Here is a 26,692-nt window from a genome sequence, read left to right as displayed (position 1 = left end):
AAACCCTGACTAGGTAATAACGAGCAAAGTCGCACCATTATGCTTGCAACTTGTAACCAGGGTTCACATGCCCTATAGAAGTGCATTCATGTAGTAGAGCGTTGTCTCATACGTACTCGCAACACAACCAATCCATCCGAGTAGAAGTAATTGCGAACGATAACAGATTAAGTAAAGGTCCATCTGGCTGCAACCTGTGTTCAGGATGATAAGCAAATGTCCTGTGGAGATGAGCTAAAATCAAGAGTAGTAGAGCGTTGTCTCACACCTCATATCCACATGCGCATTAGCAAAACAACATATTTTTCTGTTCAATATAACATTTTGTGAGAAAAGCATTGCCCTACCTGCCAAGCTGATACAATCTGCAGACTTTACTGGGAATAGCACCTAAATAAACGGGCGCCACAGTGCTCCGCACCTAAATATATAATGCAGACGCCACAGTGTGCGCGTCTATTTGACCGGCGCCTAACTGTCTGCGCCTAAAAGACGTGGACCCAACACTGGTAGGTAGGCTAACAATACACAATTACACATCATTTCTACTCGTGCCAATGTATGATATAATGCTACCAGTACCAAGTCTTTTTCATATCTCATTGTGCATATACCTGAAACTAAGTACTTGTGCTTGAATGTTATAGGTCATTCAAATTGTTTAGCGATATGGGGTTTACCTGTTGCGTTTCTAATTGTAATACTGGTTATCGTTTATCTCAAAGTAATAGAGCAAAAGTGTCACTTTTTCGATTTCCTCGCAATCAAGATGCAATTCAAGCTTGGATTAAAACTATTCCTAGAGAACAATATGCAGTCACTTCCTCCAGTAGAGTTTGTGCAAAACATTTTTATGATTCAGACTTTATAACAAGTACTACCGATGTCCGAGAAAGAACAGTTGCAAAAAGAGAATTGTTGCAACTGAAAAAGCTTCGCCTAAAGCCGTCAGCTGTACCAAGAATATTTCCTGGTTATCTGACAAAGCAACAGCCACCTAAAAGATCCACTTCTACATCTACAGCGTCTGCAAGACTGAAAAAGGAAAATGATTTAACAACAAACCAAACAATTTACAATTCAAGACTCGTTTAATGATTTGAAAAAAGTGATGAATGCACTAGATGAAATCTTCTTTGTTGTTGCTGTCTCCGTTGACAATCATGTTTGGAACAGGTATTTATGTCTGCATGAATTGGTTGTGATGAGAGCTGGGTAATGATATTTTTGACATGCTTTAATTTGTCACTAGACTTAGGGTAGTTCCCAGTGCCGTTAAACGGTAATGGTTTGCGCATGTGCGCGCCTATTTGACCGGCGCCTAACTGTCTGCACCTAAAAGACGTCAACCCTTGTAAGTTGGGTGTACTTTTATGCAATTTGAATGTATGTATATACAAATTTATTGGACAAAAGGTGTAATTTTATTGGTGGTAATGCTTTGCTTCACATAGTTCAAATTAACTAACAATGTACATACTCTTTTATTTAGAAAAATGTTCATGGATATGTGCGGGAACAACAAATTGTCAAGTTGCATTGTGCATCCTACAAGGGAAGAAAAGCATTTGTTCCTATTATTTGACTTCACACACAATTTTAAAAATATTTTCAATAATTTTCTGAATGGAAAGAGAATGCACTTTCCTCCTGTTGGTGGAGATCATAGACACATCCTTGGTGAAAAATGCACTGCTCATTTTGAGCATATAAAACGCTTGTATGCTCTTGAGGAACACAAGCCTCTGAAGGCTGCATTTGCACTGAGGAAAGCATCGCTAAATCCCAGCAGCATAGCTCGTACATCACCTGGCAACATGCTTTAAGTAAGTAAAGTTGTAAAATATGGTATTAATGACACAGACCCATCTGTGAATTGAGTATTATATAATATAGAACTCACTGCCTTGTAATGCATACACATAAATGGTGCTCAACTGGTGTAGTTTCTGTCTTGTATGCAGAAAGGTTTTATCCGGATGATATGAGCATTGAGCACAACAACATTTTAAAATAGCATTTGAAATTGGTCGGTTATGACATCACAAAGACATATATAAAAGGAAGGAATACAAAAGGAAGTAATACTTTGCTAGTAATTTAGGTTAGCACTATTACTGGAAACTGTGTACGAAATTAAAGTCATAGAATAAAAAATACTGAATAAGACTATATTTGCCAGCCGCAAGCCAACGATGGCCTTTGCTATTTTCAGGTGTGTTCTGTGAATCAACTGCGCAGTGCGCATGCCTTGGAGTTGTATGCTGAAAGCAATGCTGGGTTTCTGGAAACATCAAGATTTGTGAAATTCATATCTAAAATTTGGAAAATCATGTCCGTTAAATCATCATTTAAGGGTATGTCATGTCACTATACTGATATCGCAAATTTTACGTATATATAAAGCAGACTTCGTACAACCAACAACAACAGCTTTTCTGCAAAGTTTACAGAAGTCAGTAGAAGAAGTTAAAAACAGTGAACCAGCAGATTTGGATCAATCTTATTGGTGCATACGACCCTAAAGCTGTTCTAAAGTTTATTATGCTTCCTGTCCACAACATTACTTGTGAAATTTTTTTTTTTTTTTTTCAATCAAATTAGATCATGAGCAAGTGGTAGAATCACTATCACCAGCAACTATTCCAACACATTAATAGCCAAATTCAGGACTTGTAGACTACATGAGGAAACATTTGCTACTGATAGCAGTTCGACATGTTACTTTCCAGGCGTCGCACTCTCTTATAAACGGTTACATATTAATGCAATGTTATTGATGACATTTTTTGTTGGTGAAATGCTCACTTAACTCACTGCATTGTGTGTTTTGAAGGTGTAGCAAAAAAGGATGACATGTGCATGCCAAGGAAATTTCCTAAAGAAGGAGAGGATCAACCTCCCATCACGTGCTACCTTGCAGCTGCAGTTGATATATTTGTGAAGTGGCAACAATCTGGAAATGCTGGTCTCACTGAGCAAACATTCTTGGCATACATTCAAACGATGACAGCAGTGCCCGAACTTGCTCAGTATTTGCATGACAGTTTGGGATTGATGCACATTCTTCAGTGCTAACAGAGTTGTGCTTCGCTGTAACGACAATGGCTGTTCAGTATTACGATGTCGTACTCAGCAATCCTTCTGCTAAAAAGAAAATGCTCACTCTACCAAACTCACGCTCTGCTTTTATTCGAGCCGTTAAAAACGCAGCAGAGACGTCATTTGGTTTGCAGGCTGATGTGGCTTGTTCAAAATTAAGGCCATTGCAATTTCGAGTTGATTGGAAAAACTTCGTTTAATTGTTTTGCCAAAAATGAACTAAAACGTTTGAACGCTCCCAGGTGCAAGGAACCCGCGAAGATGGCTCGAACAGTACGCAAGCTTACGAGTGGTGGTTCACGCAAGACTGCAAATACTTGAATTTGTGTCATTGCCTGATTGTGGTTACAGTGTGAAGTTATGATATCTGATTGTCCAATGTCCAGTGATATTTATTGGTATTATTTTTGTTTGTGTACATAGCCTAGTAGCCAAGTTTATGAACAATAAGCCATTAGTCGTTTTTTTCTTTTGTGGATTCTGCATGTAGCCTAATGAATTGGTTATAACTCACAATATTAATAATTTTGTCATCAACATAAGATTGACAATAATGTACAGATACAACTTTTGTAAAACGACGAATAAAACAGCCAGTGCAAAACAAACATTTTCTCGTGTGGTAACACCGCATTGTGCAATTCATTGTAGGCAACATGGTTAGCCCTTCAGTTGGACGGACGGATTTTGAGTTTCGCATCCCGTTAGTGTCTAGGTATCCCTGGTTATTGCTACAAAACTATGAGTGATATTTAACTGGCTTCAAAGTTAAATCAGACTTGAAGTGCAATAGCTTTGATTCATTATAAATATTTTAAAGCTGAATGACACATGTTGATCTTATTCAGCCAACTACTATTGGGGTGAGTTGTTACACAGCTTAATGCTTGCTCATCCCAACTGGAAAAAGTACTTTTAGAATAGTTGATTACATTTTTAAGTTCTACTAATATCTGTTGTTGCTGTATCTGTGCCAAAAATTAATAAAGGGTGCCTTATTGAGGCCAAATACCATGAATGGTTGGATGGAGATCAAGTGTTTGCAATCCTGGTGACAATGCATTGTCAATAATGATGTTATTTGCTTGTTCATGATTTTTTCTATTGAATTTGGATGTTCAATAAATTCAAGAATGCTGTGTCAACGTATTCCATCAGTTTTAGGTATTTCAGTAAGAAAATTCAGTTAATAGAACAGCCTATTTGAAATTGTAACATTTCACCCCATACTGTGTAGTAGGGTGGCTCTTAAAATTGAGTTTTTGAATTTTGCTTGGGACACCCTTTCAAGTGGTGAGGTTGTCAGAAAAAATAACTCTTGCAAATTTTTTTTAAATTTGAAGTTGATTTAGAGGTGGCCCTCCCCCCCTAAAGTTCTGTGCCCTCCCTCAAAATACCAAATCTGCATATCTCGAAAACCACTTCAGCTAGAGATACAGTTTTTGTGTTAAAAGATGCAGAAAACATGGTTTTCTATCTGCTTTCTGAACATTGAATGCATCTACCTTGAGTAGAAAAGCAATTATTTAGAAAAAACGCATTTGACCAAATCTTGATTTTACAACCTTTTTTGTGACCACGAAACCGTCTACAAAATTTCGTTTTTTTGTCTTAATTTTTGCACCTTAGAGGGAACACTGGTAACAATATTCATTTCAAAATGTAATTCTGGTCAGTACTGAAAGAAGCGATATTATCGACAATATTTTACATATTGCCTTGCGTATCGTGACAGGATGTCTGCGACCTACACCATCGGACAATTTCCCTGTCCTTGCAGGCAACCAACCAACTGAGTTTCGTCGCGAAGAAGCCATCCTGTCTCTTTCTCGCCGCACTACGAACCCCAACCACTTGCTCCACTCAAGTCTCTATGAGTCTATGAGAGAGCAATCGAGCATCCTCGGCAACTGAAATCGAGACAACCATTTGTATGTGATGCACAACTCCTGATGAAAACCGCTGAAGACCAATCCATCAGCGCGACTACCTGGGAGGACAACAAATGGAGCTCAGAGTGGAAGAAGAACTCCTCAAGACTCTAAAGTTGTATCTCCGACACCAGCCCCCATCCAACCGGAATGCATAATTTGCCAAGGAAGGCCTGGGTGCGGCTCAACCGCCTGCGTACTGGGCTAGCCTACAGGAGTCAGACTATTCCGCTCCAACATGCACAAATGGGGGATGGCTCCATCCGCAATCTGTGAGTGTGGCAAAGAGGAACAAACCACAGACCACACCATCTGTAACTGCGCCAAATGGGGTGCGTGGTCTGCTTGAACTGGATGACGAATCAATAGATAAATGGACGAATCAAAGGATTGCTGCTCGACACTTGCTCAAGCATCTAAACCGCATCGCCACTGCCCAAGAGTGGTAAAAGACAGAGCCCTTGACCCCTGGAGTAACAAAGAAGGTTTAAACGAAGAAGAATCGACAATATTGTTCTTGTTGGAATTTGGAAACAGTTTCCTGTGTTCAGTAACAACTTGCAAAAGAAACTGAAGTTGTGGCTCATCTTCAGTTAAGATTTTGTTAAAATCCTGGATTAGACTTAGAGCAACTCCTCTCTCTGCTCTGTCATTCACTACTGAAAGTCCCTTCGCCATGTGTAAAGCTTGAATAAATGCACCATCTTCAGTCCAATGAGCAAGATCCTTTGAAAGTATAATTATTGCTTCATCTTCACCCAACAGCTGAAGAAGCCATTTTGAATTAGAGGTGTAATACTGTTCTAGACCCTTATTGCTAAGAAACGCATCTACTTTGATGCTTGGTCTCCTTGGTGGACGTTCTCCTGTTTCATCTAACATGGTTGCCACCATTAGCTTTTTACTTTCCACAGACAATCAAGAGTCAAACAAGGCTAGTCCAACCATTTCTTCGGACAGATACCATGAATGCAAATCAAGCTTTTTGCATAAATCGCCTTCGCCATCCAACAAGTGCGATGCATAGCACCTGAAGCTGGAAAGCGGATTCCACGCTCAGGAGTTTCTCCAAGGAATATGATAAAAAACGTTTATTTTAGCTATGCATAAATGCATAAAAGTTAAAGAATACTTATTTCGTTTATTGCTTTACCAGTTTTACAGGTTAGTTTATGAATTTTGTTAATTGAATAGGTTGGGCCACAATACTTGTTTAGCACTGTTTTGTGCTAGAATACCGAAAACAGGTTTTTTCTAAATAACTGCTTTTCTACTCAAGATAGACGCAATCACTGTTCAGAAAGCAGATAGAAAACCATGTTTTCTGCATCTTTTGACACAAAAACCGTATCTCTAGCTCAAGCAGTTTTTGAGATATGCAGGTTTTGTATTTTGGAGGAGGGCGCAAAACTTTAGGGGGGGAGGGCCACCTCTAAATCAATTTGAAATTCAAAAATTTTTTACAGGTGTTATTTTTTCTTACAACCTCACCTTTTAAAAGGGTGTCCCACACAAAATTCAATTTTTTTTCATTTTTTGCCAAATAAGAGCCACCCTACGTGTAGTGTGTAGGCTAACAAGTCACCCCGATACTGGGGTGACTTGTTACAACTGACTCATTGACATATTTTTGCAAATATTTTCCTGTAAACGTAACTTTTTTAAATTTTAAAGTTGTATTTATAACAACTGGTTATGTGGCAAAATTACATAAAATTTCCAGCAACTTTGTGCAAATATTGAAAGAGAAATCTTAGATTTACTGAAAATTGTAACAACCCTCCCCGGTCTCTCATGTAGTGACTCAATTCTCTAATTCAAGTACAGTGGCGTAGCCAGAAAAAAAAAATTTGGGGGGGGGGGCAAATATTTGATGAATTGAAGAAAACAAGTATTTGATTTAAGCCATCGACACTTGATGTGCAGTGGAATATGTTAGTGGGTTGAGCAAGGGAAGCAATGAAAGTGGTGGGGGTTAGAGCGTGCTGAAGGCACGCGTATTCTCGGAGGGTCCGGGGGCATTCTCCCCCGGAAAATTTTTGAAAAATTGCACTGAAATAATGGATTATAGCGCTTTTTGCAAACACTTTTAGGGTAAGATTTGTATGAAGTTTATTAGCAGATAAACAGCTATTAACTTATTAAAGGTAGCTCTTACACATGAACGGGCAAAAACTGCGGCTAAAATTAGAGAACACCAAAAACTCAAACACTACACAAAAACCAAGAGAGTAAGCCATTCTGGAATTGCTTCCACAAATTAGTTCAAAGAAACATAAATCGCGTATAGTTTGCGCGATTTACGATTTGCAAAATTTAGTGATGCCTTTCTGTGTGTCTAACACAAGTCCTGGGGGTGTTAATAGCCAGATGTCTTGGAAAACGTTATAAATTTCTGCAAATTTTATTACATTTTCAACAAAGGGCTCAACTTCGGAATCCAAACTAGGAAAATTTGGGGGGGGCCATGGCCCCTTTCGCCCCCCCCCCTGGCTACGCCTAATTGTTCAAGTACCGTAGTTAATTTGCACTGACGTGTTGTTTTTCAATAACTAGTGGTTGAGTTGCCATTTTTGGTTTTTACAATTTATAATGCCCATTACATGCGTTGTATCATTAGTTCATGACCTGTCAGAGTATCTTCGTTAAAATCGAGGTTATCTGCTACCCACTGACAGAAAGAGCTGGGATGACTTGTAAGAGTCCATTACCTCATCCGTATTATAACTATTCGCTTGGTCTACAGTAGCTGATCGTTTAAACGCTATTGACCATAATTTGCTAAAAGACCAAGGGATGATAGTACATCCAAAAGAATTCTCGATCTTGTGACCTGATGTATAAAAGTGCCAATTGACAATAAAAGTCTGGCGACGTTGCATTGACGTAAGAATGTCTACCTATTTCTTCAGATAAGTAGGCTATTTTGTGTAGCTTTGGCGATGATGTACTCGATTTAATGACTTGGCTGGTGTGGTGTTATAGTTGTTATTCAACTCCTCAATTATGCATTTTCTGAAATCTTTTCTTTGTGAAAGTTCAAGGTATAAAACATTAGCCTACCAAATTTTATGTGCCCGTAATTTTCATGTTCGTCAGATAGCCTACGTTGTATCAGACGAAATGACATTTTCCGAAATCTTAGTTAAATAGCATTTTGTTGAACTTTACAACCACTACACTGTGGGATGACGCAACGAACAAGGCGTTGGCTTTCCAGCGATGCCAACCTGGTTCGACTCCCGGCTTCAGCTGATTGTTGAAAATACCGCTCACCTTTACCCAGGGTGTAATAAATTGTGTGGGAATAATTGCTGTAGGAAAGGCGACCGAGAGAAAGGAACTGGCCACCCTACTTTCCTAAGTGCCGAAGGCTAAGTACAATAAGGCTAAGTACAATCTTCTCATACCCAACACTTGAATCAGCATGGGACCACCTTTTTACACTATCATTGGAGCTTAATTTCTGTTACTTGAGGCACTCAGCATACAAAATATGTTATTTTGCGTCGATTCAATGTCTCCAGACGTTGAATCAACGTAAAATAGCAAATTCTACTGAAGGCTAATTCTAGACACTATGTTAATCATCCTTGTTTCACTTGAAATTCGGGCATTAGCACGACGGAAAATACATACGTTTTTCTTCCGCAAGATGGCGCGCCGATCAATAATTGCCTCCTTCAAAAAGGTCTTTCCCCATGTCCGAATGTTAGATTTGGGGTGTCAAACAAGTAACCCAATCCCATCTTTTTAAGAAGAAAAATGGTTGTGATCAAAAATGTCCGGGTCTGGCTGTTTTTATGTCAATTCTTACTCGCCTACAAAACTGTTTACAAAATTATTCCATTCCGAGCAAAGTGATCATTGTTGGTAAGTATGGAAACATATCACTTTTGTAATGCATCGTGACATAGTTTATTACTTTCAGTAAGGAATTTTAGACGCTTTTTGATTTAGGAGTGCATGAAGATCTCCTATCGAAGCAAGTAACTACTTTTGGATATAGGTTGTTGTTCAAATGCCATGTGACACCATTAGCCTACCTTACTTTTCTGTATTCAACCGCTACCCAGACTGGAAATCAGACACTTTTTACATCGATTCAACGTCTCTAGATGTTGAAACAATGTTACAAACGAATGAATAGCTCCCTGGGATGCGCTGCAAAATACAAAGTGTTTTTTGATATAAACAAATTGGACTGTGTGCGCTTGAAAAGAAAACTGAACTAAACGCAATTGACACTTAACAAAATGTTTACTAAAGCTCATTGCTTGATTTAGTTCTAATATCAAGTGATGACAGTACGTTTGAAAAAGTGTAGACTATGAAATGTAGCCCAAAAATAACTTGAAACAGTTTTTTGCGGTTGTTTGAACTTATTCTCTGCAAATGTTGAGACAAGGCAAAAGATTTTTACAATACCTCCGGCAAAATAACAAGCAAACGCAAATCGGTCGCCAATTACGATTTCATTGGGTGAAGCGTGGACCACGTCCACTTGTAAAAGATTAAAATTGAATACAAAAGAATTGCCCCGTCATACTCCATCATAAGGTAACTTAAGAAGCGATTTCTCAAATCAAATGAAAAACATGACCAACCATCAAATAATTTGATTTTTCAAGTTGTATTGTTAAACAAATAGCAAAAGATTTTCGATGCTGTGTTGTCAGATAAATTATCTGCACCATGTGAAAATTTGATTGATTTATCTTGCGTAGTTTTTGAGTTACACGAGCTCAAAGTGCTAGTGTCGAACCGACCCTCCCACCGTCCACAGGTCAACCATGGCCAAAAAACGTCATAGGAAATAGAGCTGAGGATCAGAAATACATGCCAACAAGAACAAACACAAAAAAAATTCGGGACTGAGCATGAGATCATGAAACCAAGATCTGCTTAGCTTAACTAGACTGCTATCACAGCGATTTGGTTTTTTTTGGACAAATAAAATTTGACTATTTATAACTAATTTTGATAAATTTGGAATGACAAAATGTAAATAACTCAAAACCCTGATGCGATAGAGCAAAATAGAGTTTCAATTTCGATGAAAACTTAAGGGAAATTAATATAAAGAAAGTGAAACAGGACAAAATGTAAAAGTTCTGGCAACACTGAAGCCAGGGTCGGCCAGTTGAAAAATCAGAGTCGGAGTTGCATATTTTCGCTGGACGTCATACCCTTGCGAATAACATCGGATGTAGAAGTACTGAAAAAAATCATCTCGAGCCCTTGCAATGCCTAATTCTCGTTTAATTTGGCACTTTCACAAGTTAGATTTCATAGTGGAGTGGTTGGATTATAAAAATGACAATTTCTGCTTAGCTAAGCGCAGGGTTAAATCTCTGTATGGAGTTCTGATCTAAAAAAGCGGAAGCAACGTTTAGAAGTGACGAGAAGGCGAGAATTATATCATCAATATCCGCTACATTTTCACTAGGAAGGTAGGTTTTCGTGTCCTAAATGACGAGACAAAATAATCAAGAAATCTAACTTTTACGTCAATATTTAATTCTACGTCCCTGCATCGCCCATAAAATGGCACTAAATAAAGAGCATTTGCAAGGTCAGGAAGAAGAAAACTTCAATCTCTGCTTCAATGCACTAGAGTAGCCTAGTATTGAAATATTTTACTATTGGTAACGATAGAGCTGTAGAAAGAAAAAATAAACACAAAATCAATAAACAGACTAAAATTTTCATCGAAGTTACAAATATTGATATCAGATTTGGCATCTAAAGAGTAATTTTCTTTGATAATTCCTAAGAATATTGTCATGTTGCACATAGCCAGAATAATTTCAGAAAACATCAATCGGAAAACTGAAATTCAAAATAAGAATACAGGTCAAAACACAGTGAGATCGTAGGTAAAACCTGGCTGCAAGGATCAAAATCGACAAAAATAACAAAAAACGATAATATAACTTGTTCATACAACGATGCATAGCCGAGTGGTGAGTCCCCTGGTACGACGCTCAAGAGCATATGACTGTGTTTTTGGCACGACACTGAAAGACATAAAGATTGGATTCCTTCCCTTCCCATTCATTAATTTAAATCTTTAACCACCTGGTGAAAGCCTGGATACAACAAAAAATGCTAAATTTGTAAATTATGAAGAATACATATCAATGTGCAGAAACGAAAAACAATTGCATGGAGGCAGTCAAGTTGAACATCTTCATCATATTAGAGTTAGACGTCCATGCCAAAAACCAATGAAAGCCTTGCATGTCCAAAATGAGCAAAATGTCTGCTCAACACAAGCGTTTTGTGTTGTATTGTGATACAAAGGCACAGATCGTTGACTCAAAACTATAGAAAGTACACAAACGAAAATAAATGTCACATAAAGGGACATACATTTCAGAAAAAAAAAAATTAGATATTCTACTGGAATAGGGGTGCCCAAAGTGCGACATGCAAACTATATCCGCGGCCTCTGTCCAGGCCGCGAAATTTTTTTCCCACGAACTTTTTGCTACTTTGCATAGAGTTTGTATTTATATCGTGTGAATGCAAACATTTTTCGTTTGGCAGTGGTTTCGTCTTTTGCCTTATAATCGTGAGAACATCGGTTGGACGCTCGTCAAAGCCAATTTTTTTTCTTTAGCCCTACATTCATTTTTGCGGTGCACAAAACCTTTTCAAAAAAAGTAAGGTTAGGGCTACTGGGTTAGGGTTAATTCTTAATCAATTCGGAAAATCTTACTTTGAGACTAGTGACCACAATCAATTTCTTTTCTCAACTTTTTTAAACTTGATTAGACTAGGTGTGTCTCCAGGCTACGTACTTTTTCAAGTTCAATGTTTAAATTTGGACCTGGAGGGCGAAAATCGGCTGCTGTGAGGGCGAAAATCGGTAAAAATAGTTACGCGCGCCGCTCAGTAACCAGTAATGGCTAAACTTACAAAAATATGCAAATGAGACAGAAAGTTCCTAGGAAAAAAATTTCGCGTCCGGGCCCATACCCTACTTAAGTTATATCGATTATGATGAAGAAAATTTAGTAGTTGACGGAGGTGGGCATCTGCTACTTTGAAAGTAGCGCGCCAACACTACCAGTCGATGAAAAGGTAGCGTGCGCTACAGCTACTTTTGTCTTAAACTGATTGGGAATGCAAGTCAGCTTCAAAGTTCACATGAAATCGATTTTGAAAAGTTTAATGTTGGTTTTAAAATTAACCAAATTACTTTCTTTTCGTGGTAGGAATAGTTTATGAGAAATGCAAGTTTGGCTCACGGTCTAACATGGATACTCGGATTAGACCGGCAGTAAGGTTGCACAGGTATACTCCTGCCCTACAGTATACAATTTAAAGTTAAGGCCGAATTTCAAGGACAAAAATGAGAGAAAAATTTAATGCGAGTCGGCAAAACCTGCGCATAGCAAAATGCCGACCATGGCTACAAAACTTTGGGCACCCCTCTACTAGAAGGTCTGTCCAGTGTTTTGAAAAGGAATTGATTCAGACCGACATGTTTTCAACCCACCTGAAGAAGGGATAGTTCGGCATGGATCATTAGAAATAATTTATTTGTCTTGAAAGAAATGAGAAATGCCATGTTCAGTCAACATTTCTTTCTGAGCTGGTTCTATGCAACGGATGCTGCCAATATATTACGCTGTAGATATGATATAACAAAGAAATATATTATTAAAAAAGTGTCCAAAATTCGCAACTGGTTTTGATATACGAACCTTGAAAAAAGCAACAACATAACATTTGCTTTTCCCAATAAAATGATCAAACTAATAACAGTTTTGGAAACTTTTTGCACATTTGCTCATAGAACAAGTTGTCATAGATACACATAGTTGTAGATGTATAATTGTATATACACAAAACTCACAGAGTAGAGACAACTGTGTCCTCTGCATCAAATAAAATACAATAAATTGCTATACTGTTAAAAAAAAACGGAACTGTACAGGGTAACCAAGTTACTAACGCTAACAACAAATGGCACAAGTGAATCTCTCGGTTGGCCAAGACAGGTATACTGTCACGCTTTTCACCAAGCAGGTACAAAAAAATTAGGATTTTATCTGGATTTTATGAAAACCATTTATAAATTTTTTTCAAGCATTTCACGAAGGCACTCCTTCTCTCGTGACATTAATCCCAGACAGCCACTTTACCAGATCTTGATCTGGTCACGTCCGTACCCGATCTGGTAAAGATATGGACCAAAAAGAGTGGTTGTCTGAGATATTTTATGACGGAAAAGTAAACGCCATTAGGGTTTGTACGACATCAGTTTCCGCAAAGGGTGATTGGGTAGTCCAAGTGGCCTAGTTTGTAGTCCAAGTGGCCTGTGGAGAAACCATCTTATATGTCATTGTCATGGGAAGGAACGGATGAGACGTGCTTTGCAATTATCGCAGTTGGGGAATCACCGTACATGCCTGGGACATTTTTCTGTGTCTTTGCTGATCTATTTCGGCTGAAAACAAAAAGTTCAAATAGTTCATTCCTGTGTTTCTCACGGCGCCTTGCTTTTTTTCACAACCCTTATGATTGAAATTCCACAGAGTGCATGGCCGCATTTTTGCAATTGCGTTACATTATACTGTACATAGTTTTGCGTTCGCTCACGTTGTTACTTTGGTATGTGCTGCTTATAATCAATGTGTCGCGGCTACACGTCTTTAATCAAAACGAGTTTCTGTAACTCGAGTGACCAGCGCAGAGTTGCCAGTTCCGCGGTTTTCCCATGGAATCGGGCTAGTTTTATTTTGGAGTCATGGGAAATTTTGGCAGGCGTGTTATTTTTGTTCGGTTTCGTTCCATTTTTACCATTTTTGTATATGTTGACTATACTTTGCACACATTCGTCATATTTTTGGCTATTTTTGAGTTTGTTTTATTGCTTGTTGCGATTGGGTTACTTTTCAGTGGCAATTGGACGGGAAATTTTGAAATCATCTGGCAACCTTGGACCAGCGTTTTGTTTCACAACAACAATAATTCAATATGTAACAATATGCATCGATACATACCAGAGAGTATACTTCAGTGTATCTAGATGGCAGTATGATCGTTCAACAGGATATTAGTATACTAGCATGCATTGGTATGGGTATCAGTTTTTAAGTTTGATTTCTATCAGCGATCTGAAGTTCTGTGCTACATTCTATTAATGGTTTAATTTTGGGTGTCAGATCAGTTATCCCCCTTTTGTTCTGACGGTGTCAATTCTACTTCATACTGCAACAAACTGCTATACATATTGTTCTTAGGTCATCCCCACCACTATCGTGCACCGGATGTCGCTGTACTTACTATAGTTCTGTATGAGCGGATTACTACTGACTGTGCCGCTACAAGTCATTTGGACGATTGAGTATTGACATTAAAGGACCATTGCCGACAAATACTAAAAATAATTTCTTTTTAACTGTTGCTAATGAATTTTCGCGTTTTTGTTTTGTTTATCCTAAACCAGGGATGTCCAACCTTTTATTATGGTGAGCCGCATTGTCACCTGAAATAATTCAATGGGCCGCAGAAATTTCAAGAAAAACGGGTACATAAAGTAACAATTAAAAACTAAAACTAAAATTAATTTCATCTTTGAAAATAGGAACAAATAACACACACATAGAAAGAAACAAAAATTTATTTCTACAATGTTTTTGACATTGTTTTCCAGCTAAGATGTTATCAACATTTGCATTAAAGGACGTTGTCTTGATTCTTAGGATGTTTGCTAAGTGTTTGTCCGTCAGTCTGTTTCTTTCTGCAGTTTTTTATGTTTCTCATGGATGAAAATGACTGCTCGCAACAATATGTGCTGCCTCACATGCACAATAATTTTCTGGACAAACTAACTAATTTATTATTACAAATTCATTACATGAATGCAATTCTTTATAAAATAAAGGAAGAGTGTGTTCTCTGTGGAAAGTTTTCAAACTTTTTCGACTTTGCACTTCAATCAGTTCAAGTTGGAATTCGGATGGCGCTTTATCACACTGATATGAAAATGGGTCACTGAATAATTTTAATTCAATTTCAATCTTTTTGAAGTCATAAAATCGGACTATAAATTCTTCAAGCAAATCTTCGATTCTACAAGCAAACCAGTAATTCATATAACTTAGCATACTTTTCATAGTTTACAGATGTCTTGAGCTCTTACAGATAGACTATAAAAATATACAATTGTGCCAGCTTTCAGTTGTGCTATGAAAAGTTTTAATTTCCTGGTACAGCTACTTATTCGCTCGAACATTACACAACTGACCTTTCCCTTGTAAATGCAAATTGAGCTCAGCTAGCATTTCTGTGATGTCAACCAAGAAAGACAAATGATTCAACCATTCTTCATTTTCTATCAAGTTCACATTTTATTTCTTTTTCTCCATGAACTGTTTTATTTCGGGTAACAATATTTTAAATCTTTTTAAGGTGGCTGCTCTACTGAGCCATCGGACTTAGCCTATATATAATCCTGTTGCTCCCATACTATTAGCCTACTACGCCCTTAAAAACTGACTGATACATTTTAATCAGGCTAAGATTCCAAGTTCAAAATACTACTTGGAGTGGAAATGATTGGCGGGCCGCACAAAAATCTCAGGCGGGCCGCAGTGCGGCCCGCAGGTTGGACATCCCTGTCCTAAACTATAAATGATCCATCTGAATTTAAAAACTGCAACCAGCCGCAAAATTTTGTGGTCAACACGATAGAAAGCAGCAAGAGAATCAGTTTTGCCTGAAGCAGTTCCCTGCGATTGGAACATCAGTATTGCTCTTTTTCTCTTAGTACACTTTAACTGTCAACAGTATGAGTCCAAAGACTGTAATAAGTATGTAAAATTGTTATGATCATCATCATCGTCGAGTTTTGTTTTCAACGTGCAAGTTTTATGGGGAATATCAACACTTGTAGGCCCCACTCCAGATGACTGGCTCGCCACGCATGGCAAATTTCACATCGGATCTCCACTTCTCACGGTCGCAAGGGTCAGATCCCAATAAATTCCATTCTCGACGATCTTTCTGTACTCTGTTTTCCCGAGCTAACTTTGACCGACCAACCCCACGTCTTAGAATTTGTAAATTTTGGGCCAACTTTACTGCACTATAAGATCTTTCTACAATGTTTAAGAAAAACCTTTACCAAGTCAGATGCCAACCACAAATGCAACTACCCAAATAATATGAAAATAAACCCGACATTCACCTTAGTGTAGACGACAATGCTGACGTGACGATTGTTAGAGAGCGAGGGGTGGGCATGAAGGCCGATGGAGGCTTCGCGACAAACGGCAGCATTCTGGCGTCTGTTCTGTAAAATCACAACAGAATTTGTGGTAGCACGGAAGGAAGTATTGTTATTGAAATGAACATGAAAAGAGTTTATAGCAAACTTCACTACTGAATGTTCCTACATTATACCGAACTATTCACCGAACAAATCCCCAGATAATATACTTATTATAATCAACATACAGAGCCACGAAAAATACAGTTTATTCATTTATTTAGTGTTCTATACATGGCATATCTTTGAAATGTGCCGCTTATTAAATCGCCCGCTTTCAAATTGACAAGTTTTAACTTTCTCATTACGTTTGTAGATTACAGTCAACCCTCAATTTAACGGACAAATGCGGATCGGCGGTAGTCAGTTGCTGGAAATAAGTCTGCTCTTCCAAAATACCATAAGCTCTTACTCTTTAGCACAGCTATGCAGTGTACTGTATAATCTGTATAACTGTTACTGTCAACCTAAGCTATATCAACTACCATCACGCTAGTGACGCAACACTACTGTGATTATATTTTTGCGTATTAAACATGGTTATACTGTGCATAAATACACTGCAACTATTCGTGTTTAATAAGAAAATTTAACACAACTTAACTGGAAAAAGTTTGCTCTGCATTTTACAAGCTGTACAGTGTACAGTATACCTGCACGACAAAGCATATCTACAGTATGTAAAACATGACTTAGATGATCAATGTCCATTAATTAGTGTCAGACATGAATGACCATTTCATTATTCCCATCCTTCTGGACATCATTCTCAGAAATGATGTTATAATTATTGCGATATAAAGCAGCATTATTCAGTTTCAATTCTCAAAGACAGGAGGGGTGTTCAAGGGAGATGGATTGCCAGAAGCGCCAGGTTGAGTAGGGAGACTAGAGACAAAAACTGCTGATCTTGGTCTGATGGGCTCCCATATAATGCTCTTTAACGACAAGCTCCCTGGTATTAAAGAGGTACCCATACTGGTGTTTTATTTCTGGTGGCTGGCTGTAGGAAGAATAATTAATCAATGATAGGGCATTTTGTTTGTTTGTCGTATCCAGGCTTACACCTGGTGGTTGAAGATTTAGATTAAGTGGACGGGAAGGCAAGGAAGATAATCTTCGTGTCCACTTTCAGGCATGCCTTTAAGTGTCCTGTCAAAGACATAGCCGCATGCTCTTGAGCGGTGTCAAACCTGCGTCCTTTCGATTGCCATTCCAGCGTTCTCACCACTCGGCGGACGGGCATTGATACAATTTGGAGACTGCTATCGTCTCTTCCTTATCGCTGGTTTCTTTTTCACCATCCACCACAGACGCAAATATTTCAGCAATACTTAAAACCTCATGCCCTGGGTCTAGATCGAATTCATCCAGCCAATCAGTTCTGTCATCAATAGAGGTGGATACCTCCCCATCACGCCGCAACACATTGCAAAAATCTTGTGCTTCAAATTCTTGAAAGTTAGCCTCCGCGTCTTCATCTTTTAGCCAGTGCTTTTTAACCCGTGGGATGGTACGCACTTATGCGGATGAAAGGCGATGAGGCAGATGAAAATGTGCTGAATTTTTACTTGTCATTAAGTAGAATAATTTAAATAAGCAAAACTATTCAGATTTTAGTACGTATTCTTACAATGTAATATCTATATCATACATACAGGCTTCGTTTAATGGAGAAGCCGTGTTTAACGAACTTCGAATGGGTATTGTGGGCTATACCAGTGATCTTCTACAAATATCGTATACAAGATTCACTCAGTCAAATTTTGCTTGAATTTATTTATATTTAGTCAGCTTGCTTTAAGTGATCACTGGTGTAGGACAGGTCTGCCTCAAAGTCTTTTTTGTTCAGTATGTTTTGTGTTGTTGTTGCTTGTTTTTTTTTTCTGCAGTAATAACGACCGCTCACTCTAACTTTAGCATCATAATAAGTTGTCTTTTATTGTTTTGTTTTTACGGGAATGACTGTGTTTGCCAACTGCATTTTAACTTTTAATTCCTGATAAGTAGGTTTGGTGGCTGTGCAAATTAAAAATATTAATTTCAAAACTGTTTAGCGATGCATATTTTAAAAGTTTTGGTTTTACCATCTTTCCTTTTGTTGGTACCAAATTCGTGTGTTTACTTTATCGTTCTTTTCATTTTCGCGTCAGCAATCAAAAATCAAATTGAAAGTAAGCAATAGCCGTGTATCTTTGATGCCCTCAAGTCAAGTCAGTATTTTCATGTGATTGACTCAGCTAGTTTTATATTGTAACTTTATTAGTCCGCTTTAGCAGTTGGCACAATGCTTAATTACTGACACATGACTCCACATGAAAGCTGGTTTGCTGTTTACTGTCTTAGACGATAATCGAGAAGTCCACACAGAGATTGCCTGACATCAACTTCTACTTCTGTTACCGCTTATGAAGACCGTGTTAAAATAAAACCCGAAATGTAAAAACCGAATTTAAAGAAATTAAAAAACCATCTCCTGCAAAAAAGTAGCGTGGAATTCTGTGACCTCTGTGGATGAGAACCAGAATTGTCAGTTCCGTGGTTTTACGGAGGAATTAGGTTATTTTGGTTTCAACGTCTCACGATGTTGAAAGGATGTTTTTTCCTACCCGCTTTCTCTTGTATGTTTACACTTAGCTTGTCTTAAAACTTTCTTTTGCAACTGTTATTCCATGTCGTTGCAAGGTTTCGTGATGTCCAAACGAAATCAAAATGAAGTTTAGCAACATAAAGCAGTGCTTTGAACATCTCTATTGCTTTCATCATAAATTGAGCAACAAAGCAATATTTCAAGGTTTTGCCGCCTTTTCCCGTTCATTAACGTGCTGGTAGGTCTATATCGATTTTTGTAGTCAGTATCTTTTTCGTCCCGGACGAGTTAATGACGAAAAATAAAATGATTGATTGATGATTCGAAAGTGAGAAAAACTAACTGGAAAAGGTGATCTGGTACTATGACACTTCCTCAAATGGGTGATCTACCTAACACAGAAATCTATTTTATTTTATCTTATCTATATCTATTTTATCTATTTGATTGATGATTGAAACGTTTGAAAAAATTAAAAGAAACTCAAATAGTTTGCCATCCCTTGTTATGGCATTAACTAGAAACTAATCGCTCGAAATGTGAAATAAAAGTGCTTTCATTTCTTGCATACGCGATGTCTGGTGTTGAGCGGTTTTACTACTTTTGTAGCGGCAAGTTAAGTTTGAAAAAGTGAAGTAAGTCTAAATGAAATTGTGTGGAGTCAAGTTGCTAGGATACATTCGGATACATCGGGTTTTATTTTTACTACTTGTTTGTGTCGTAAGAACGTCACAATACCACGTTTGTTATTTTTTATGTCCTTCACTAAGTATTATCACCCAGAGAGCAAAATCCGTCAATTTAACATTGAGTCAACATCTGCAGACATTAAATCACAGTAAAAATGACGGATTTTGCTCTCTGGAATAGTTGTCACTTGTCACAATCGCTTCGTCTTTACAACACAACTACGTAAGTCTTTTTATTATCTAAAAGCGTCGATGTGAGCGGTTAGTGCTCACTAAATTTGGAACAAGTGTTAACACGATTTGAAGATACCTTTGAAGCATGCTGTTGCATACGTCTCACTCAGTGAATACATTGAAAAATATGCCCGGTGGAAGTATCGGAAATCGGAACGTTCTTTAATTGGTATTTTGTATCAAACGCAAAATGGTTCGCATCACGATTAAACACAAAATATATCACAGCAGATGTGCAAAGCAGAGACTCACATCAATCAGCATGCTCTAAGGCTATTTAGTCAGCCAAGTTTCTGGCTGTAAAATTATGTGATCTTTACTGCCTAAGTTTTGGATATTTTACAATGCAAAAAGAGAAACCTATACAATTATAAGATAACTACTTTTGAAACTGTATGCCTATTTTTGCAAGCGACGAAACGAAAGTTTTATTTTTTCTCTCTTTTTTCTTGGTTTGGAGGCTGCGCATTTAGTGTTTTCCTGACGCACTGTTTTATCGATGCATATATTAAATCTTACTTTGGTTTTGCCATCTTGTAGTTTTGTTGTTGCCAAATCGTGTGTTTACTTTGTCGTTCTTGAATTGAACTGTATTGAAATGATCCACTTGTAGATACTTTGTGAGAATTGTATTGGACGAAAAACTATTCAACAAAATTTTCGTCTAACCCCATGTTGAGAGAACAAACAATTAGCCTAAAGCATGGGTGGGTAACGTGCGGCCCTTTTCCATTTTTTGTGCGGGCCTTCATTTTCTTCCAGCTATTTTTCCCCAAATAAGGCTATTTAAATTAAGGCTATTTTCATCTCGATTTACACAATTTCGAAGCTTAAGAAGTGATATGATTGTCTTTTCACTCCCCTGTACCTGTGAAATAAGTTTTGCTCCTGTAGAAACCCCTGGCCTAAAGGCACTAACTAAGGCACATTTAGTTTGTGAAGTCTATGTTAGCTTAAAAATGTGTTCATGTGCATTTCAAACAAAAGATAAAATGTTTAAGGTACGTAATCTTTGATCACATTCCATGGGAGGAATTATCATCTATCTACGACGATGGTGTCTTCATTGAGCAAACACTTACATTCTAATTTTTCTGCGTAGTAAAATGCGTAGTCCTGCGGTAAGCTACGTTTTTGTTCTAGAATGGGTGAACTATTTTGTTGCGTATTTCTGTTGTGGTGTTTCGACGATTAATGACCGATAGTAACCTTATAGTAATCTTAGTAACCTTAAGTAACCTTAGTAACCATAGTAACCTTAACCTTAGTAACGTTAAGTAACCTTAGTAACCGATAGTAACCTAAAAGCATGATTATTATTATTATTTTACTTTAGCTATGCGATCTGTTATTGTGAAATCTGCTTCTAAAAAGTTTCTGTGTACAAGGCATTCTGGAAACTTCCTATTGTTGACCAAAAGACTTGTTGACCAGAGGAATGAATTCTTGTTATAGAATGAATTCTTGAACGGGTGCAATCAATGCAATAAGCAACGACACGAAGCAAAGGAACGTAGAGACAAGTCGTTACCGTAAAGTAGGCTACTCACTAATCTGGGAGATATGAAAGAGATACGGACACTTATCGAGGAGGATGCAGTGATGCACCATAGTAATTCATGAACCATTGTTTGAGGAGGAGATATCGGATGAAAATGATAATTCATTAGAGAATAAAACGGAAAAGAAAGTGATAAAAGGTGCGTATGGAAAAATAATACCTGATGGTTATCTGCCAGTAGTGACCGGAGCAGTTTTGGAGACAAAGAAGTTAAAGTTTTACGTGATACTGTGTTTACGAGCATAATGGTGAGGGGGGTTTAGTAAAAGCAAGTCTATTAACTGGAAAAGTTGGCCATGTGATGTCAATTGGTAATACTTTAGTACAAGGACCATTAGCAAGGATACACATTGAAACTCCTTATAGTAGTGGATTCTGGAAACTTCTTTGACTTGTTAACCAAAAAGACTTGTTGACCAGAGGAATGAATTATTTTATTGTGATGTAATATTACCCTAGTCTCTGGAAGCTTCTGGTCCAAGCAAACCTGTTATCAATAGCCGCCTGATTTGTTTACAATATTGTTATGAGAATTGTGTTGAGAATTGTGTATTATGGCAATTAGAAGTGTAATGAAAAGTGTATTAAAGAAGATTGTAGAGTTCCACCCGATACTGAATAGACTGTAAAAGTGGAAGTTATTGCCAAGTTTAAAGTAGCTGTTGCAAGTAGTAGTGTATATTTATTTTGAAATCAACGAAGTCGTTTGCTGTTCACAATTAGATTTGTTTATGTGCTGAAAGTGATGGACCATTCATCCGCTTAAGAATTTTCATCTATCATCTCACAAGTAGAATTATTCGAACATCTATTTGGCTGTTGTTTGATATCCCAATAAACTACGTCATCAATCTTTTCAAAGTCTCTTTACGTGTAAGAACTAGAAAGAATAGTGACACTATGTAGTTTAAGAAAAATAACTGCTAAGACGACTTTATATTTTTAAATCTTGTATGTTTGAAACTAGTTCAAACCAACGCCTGTTAATTTCCGTTACTTTCATATTACCTTTTATCAAAACCTGAAGAAATTGCTATATTTTCAAACAAAAACTGATTCAATGTGGCAATTCAAATATTGAACCTTCCCTGAGCAAAGCTGAAAAGAATTGATTTAGTTTTGTCGCTGAAAACGAGAGCTTGAAAAAAAGGTTCTCAGAAAAAAGTAGAGGATTTTTTGCTCAAATTTTCTACTGTTTCTATACACCTGTAATTTACAATTTTACTTCCAATAGTGAAGGTAAAATTTCTGTTGTAAACGGGCTCCATGATCATGCGAACCATGTGCCTGTCCGGGAGCAGGCTGGGCAGTTTGCGGGTGAGGCCTTGGTGCCGTATGGTGCCGTAAGCGGTTGTGAGAACAAGAAACACAGCACCGGCCTTCTTTGCCTCAAAGCCGATTACTGACATATGCCCCTAACAACAACGATGTCTTTAGTATTGCATGCACAAAACTTCTCAACCATCTTTGGTACCAGAGAGAAGAAGTTGTAACATTTGCATTCTTTAATGAAAGTATTGCTGAAGAAAGGAATCTCGATAAACCTGGAAAGCCTTGCAAGCCAACATGAAGATGGAAGAAATTGAAGCAAGTGAGATAGGACTTTGTGTCAGTGAAATCTTTTGTAGTTCTTCAAGGCTCTCAGTTGTCAACAGATTGCTTGTCATTGCCAATGTCGCAGAGACCATCAAATGATGGTTACAATGCAGGAAAAAAGTAAGAAGCGCAGTTAGGAACGCTTAGCGACACAGCTGAGAGGTTTTAATTCAAGAGTAGCGGTACACCCATCTTCAGTCAAAAGATGAAGCACAAAGACAATGCCTCCAAGCGTTGTCTGATCACCGCAATAACTTTCCAGAAGCTTGTTGGCTATAAATACTTTGTTAAAGCTGACGCATAAAGAATATGACGTTATAACATAGTACAGACGAATTTAGATAATCACAAACAAGTAATAGCTAGTAGCCGTTCACCGTTCACCTTCTGCTTAACGAAGCTGACGAAGAAAATATCTCTGCCCCTAATTGGGCGGACAATAAAAGGAATTCAGAATGGAAGTCAAGCACAGCCAGACTACACTCATTCATCCCCCACGCCGACACCCGTCCAACCGGTCTGACGCCGTCGAGACAGGCATGGGCGTGCCTCAACCGTCTTTGTACGGGCGTCAAGACATTTCCGCTCAACCATGCACCAATGCGAAACGGCCTCTTTCTCTTTTTGTGAATATTGAGCAGAGGAACAGACCACTGACGACATTATCAACTACTGCAACACGTTCAGCCCGCCTAACGAAGTGAAAGAACTAAGTGTCTTGCATGATAAAACCAAAAACTGGCTGCTCTCGAGGAGCCTTCCAGTGTAGTCCGGAAACATCGTAAATCTGGGGTGGTAAAAGGACAGACCTTCGGCCCCAGATGCTCATACGACGACGACGAAGTAATAGCTGTTTTAAGTTTGAACTCAGAAAGGTGGTGACACTGCGTTGTTCGTATCGACTTTAAATAATTGATAAACTACATTGTGTCGAGTGATGGTTATGTGGCACCTTTAAACACTGTTCAATCCTAGCCAAATTTTGCGCAGTAACATATTGTAGACAATGGTCGTAACAAAATTCTAAAAAGAATTTTCGGGACCACCCTAACTACTTGGTTAAATAATCCGTGACGACTTCGGAATCACCAAAGTCATCCATCACTGCCTTTAAAATCCATGATGCCAATATGGGCAGCAAGTTTGCCTGCAGCTGCCAACAATTTAGTCCAACGCACGTTCACTCCAATGGACCGTTCCTGAATATACCACCTCATAACTGTCTTTCCTTCCTCATTTTCATATATTTCTGTTCTTCACTTTACCAACCTTGGAAGATGAGGAATCGATGAAATAAGCGCAGGCGTATAGCATTAGCTTTTTATTCTTTTTAACGTCCGACACTGTTTGTTTTTAACCCTGTACTAATCACGAATATTCACAACATTGATCCCTTTTCAAGCTTCTTGATCAGCTCTAGTTTCTGCATCGCAGCCAGGTTCACAAGTTTACGTTTAATTTCCTTCCTCAAGTTATCTTTCGATTAGTTTTGAGAACAGCATGTCAAACCGAGTCTATTAAAGCAGAACTCAGTTAAACCGGGGGTCTACTTTTGCATTTATCCAGAAGCAACTCAATTAACCTTGAAAAAGAGCATTTCAAATTTTTGAAAATTTCACTCCTTTCATCGTTAAGCTAGAAAAAGATGATCAAATAATGATATCCTTCCGCTTTCTGTCAAGTATTCATTGAGAGCAAGCCACACTTTATCTACTGTCGGAATACCACCTACCTGGGCGACGGTAATACTTTGGGTGGGCTGATAGCAGCAGCACTCCACACGTGGTCAGCCGGGACCAAGGTCGGGTCACTGGCGTAGTGTGGGAGATGCAGGCCCTTGCGACAGTATGACTCTAATATAGACACCGCTGCAAGTACATTGTTGTTTAGTTAATAGTCCAGTCAAAATACGAAAAAAAACCTTTACCCTGAACAAATTCCAAGAAAGCGTTTTATTGTTTTTTTGGTAGTATAACATGTAGGGAAAAACATACTAAAGGTTTACCAAAATAGGGTTACCACAAAGGGTCCAAATGTGACGTCAAAAAATATGGCCGCCAAAGCTATAAAACGTTAAAGGCGACTCGCCTTTCAGTGTCTGTCATGTTTTGTATAGTTTTCTGTGTATGATTTCATTGATGACTGTAATAAATAGATTGCAGTAATGTTTCTGTCAGTTCTAACAATTGATTTTTTTTTCTTACAGAGCTGAGAATGTATATAACTTAAATGTAAATAAGAAAACTTATATAATAATGATGGAAAGTTAAGAAACTTTCCCCTTATGCAGCCATGAAGCAGAAGATGACGGAGAAAGAGTGGTGATTGGTGCGAAAGGAGCTGAAGGGATCAATAAAGCCAGTATTGAGAGGGGCGTTAGCACTGCGGTAGCTGCTGGAGCAGTGGTGCACAAGAGATGTCGTATGAAGTACATAAACAAGAAGCAAATGGACTTGGATAAGAAAGCTACTTCCGTTCATCGTTCACCTGCCAAGAGAGGTACACGGGTGTCTACTGGATCCTATGATAGCACGACGCAGTGTTTCTTCTGTGGACATGAAGTGGTGAAGACAAGGTCTAGTGCTAAGTTCGATGACTATAGCTTTGTTAAAACGGATGGATTTGTAAAGTCCATCTTGTCACATTGCAAACAGCATAACGATGACAGAACAATCACTATTCAAGGAATAATCGAGTACTTTGAGAAGGACTTACATGCTGCAGACTGTCTGTATCATCGTTCATGTGACATTAATTTTCGGACAAACTACGGAATTCCTATGCGTCATGGTGGTGGATCTACTACAAAGAAACCGCGGAAGGTAAGGAGGCCGATGAACATGGACCAAGAGCAAGCGTTCTTGAGAATGTGTGCCTTTTTCGAGGACAACGATGAAGAGCAACTGACTGTCACAGATTTTGCAAAGAAAATGACGGAGTATCTTGTAGGAGACAGTGCTGCCTATAGTAATAAATGACTGAGGTATAAGCTGGAGGAGAAGTATGGCGATTCGCTATTCATAGCAGAGTGTGAAGGGTTGCCTAACAATGTAACGTTCCGTGAAAAGACAAGAACAATCCTGAGGACTATTTCAGTATTAAGGAAAAGGATGAAGAAGCCCAGCAGAGAGCCATCATAGAGACTGCGGCGAAACTCATCAAGAGTGATATCAAGTCTAAGATCCCATCTTCAACCGATGAATATCCGAAGACTTCTTCGCTTGAATGTGAGTCTGCCTTAGATTATCTCCCCCTGAGTTTGCGTTGCTTGCTTGAAAACCTCTTCGTTGGAAAGGACATTCACAGGAAGGTCGCAAGCATTGGACAATCAGTTGTTCAGGCAGTACGTCCCAGGGCTGTAGTAGCTCCATTGCAGCTTGGGTTAGCAATCCAGCTACATCCTCATTTCAGGTCTCGATTTCTTGTAGACAGTCTCTCAGCCATGGGATATTGTTCATCATATTCGGAAGTTCAGCGATTCGAGGAAAACGCTGCCGCTTCTGTTGGCAAGGATGTACTCGGTGGTACCATAGACAGACTGGATACGGCACTGCTGTTCGCTACGGACAACGTCGATCATAATACCATCACGTTAGATGGGAAGGGGACTTTCCACGGCATGGGGATGGTAGCTGCTGTTACTCCAGGAAGGAAGGTCAGTCGCACTGTTCTTAGACGGAAGACTGCGGACTTGGAGATAGT

The 26,692-nt window shown here is 38.4% G+C and overlaps 1 protein-coding gene across 1 annotated transcript in view; it reads right to left on the bottom strand.

Moving 5' to 3' along the window:
- Positions 1–10,655: 10,655 nt before the first annotated feature.
- LOC145768554 (tubulin monoglutamylase TTLL4-like) overlaps positions 10,656–26,692 on the bottom strand; it is a 98,947-nt gene continuing 82,910 nt past the window's right edge. Inside the window, exons 19-21 of the mRNA XM_082580075.1 lie at positions 24,723–24,858; positions 16,240–16,344; positions 10,656–13,494 (exon numbers count right to left, since the gene is read on the bottom strand). Coding sequence (XP_082436201.1) covers positions 13,380–13,494; positions 16,240–16,344; positions 24,723–24,858 — 356 coding nt within the window. The 3' untranslated portion in view covers positions 10,656–13,379. The remainder of the gene's footprint in view (positions 13,495–16,239; positions 16,345–24,722; positions 24,859–26,692) is intronic.

This window comes from Aplidium turbinatum, chromosome 4 (assembly GCF_918807975.1).
Source record: "Aplidium turbinatum chromosome 4, kaAplTurb1.1, whole genome shotgun sequence".
Lineage (NCBI taxonomy): Eukaryota > Metazoa > Chordata > Ascidiacea > Aplousobranchia > Polyclinidae > Aplidium > Aplidium turbinatum.
Note: the sequence above shows the minus strand (reverse complement) of the source record. Positions and strands in the feature narration are given on the sequence as shown.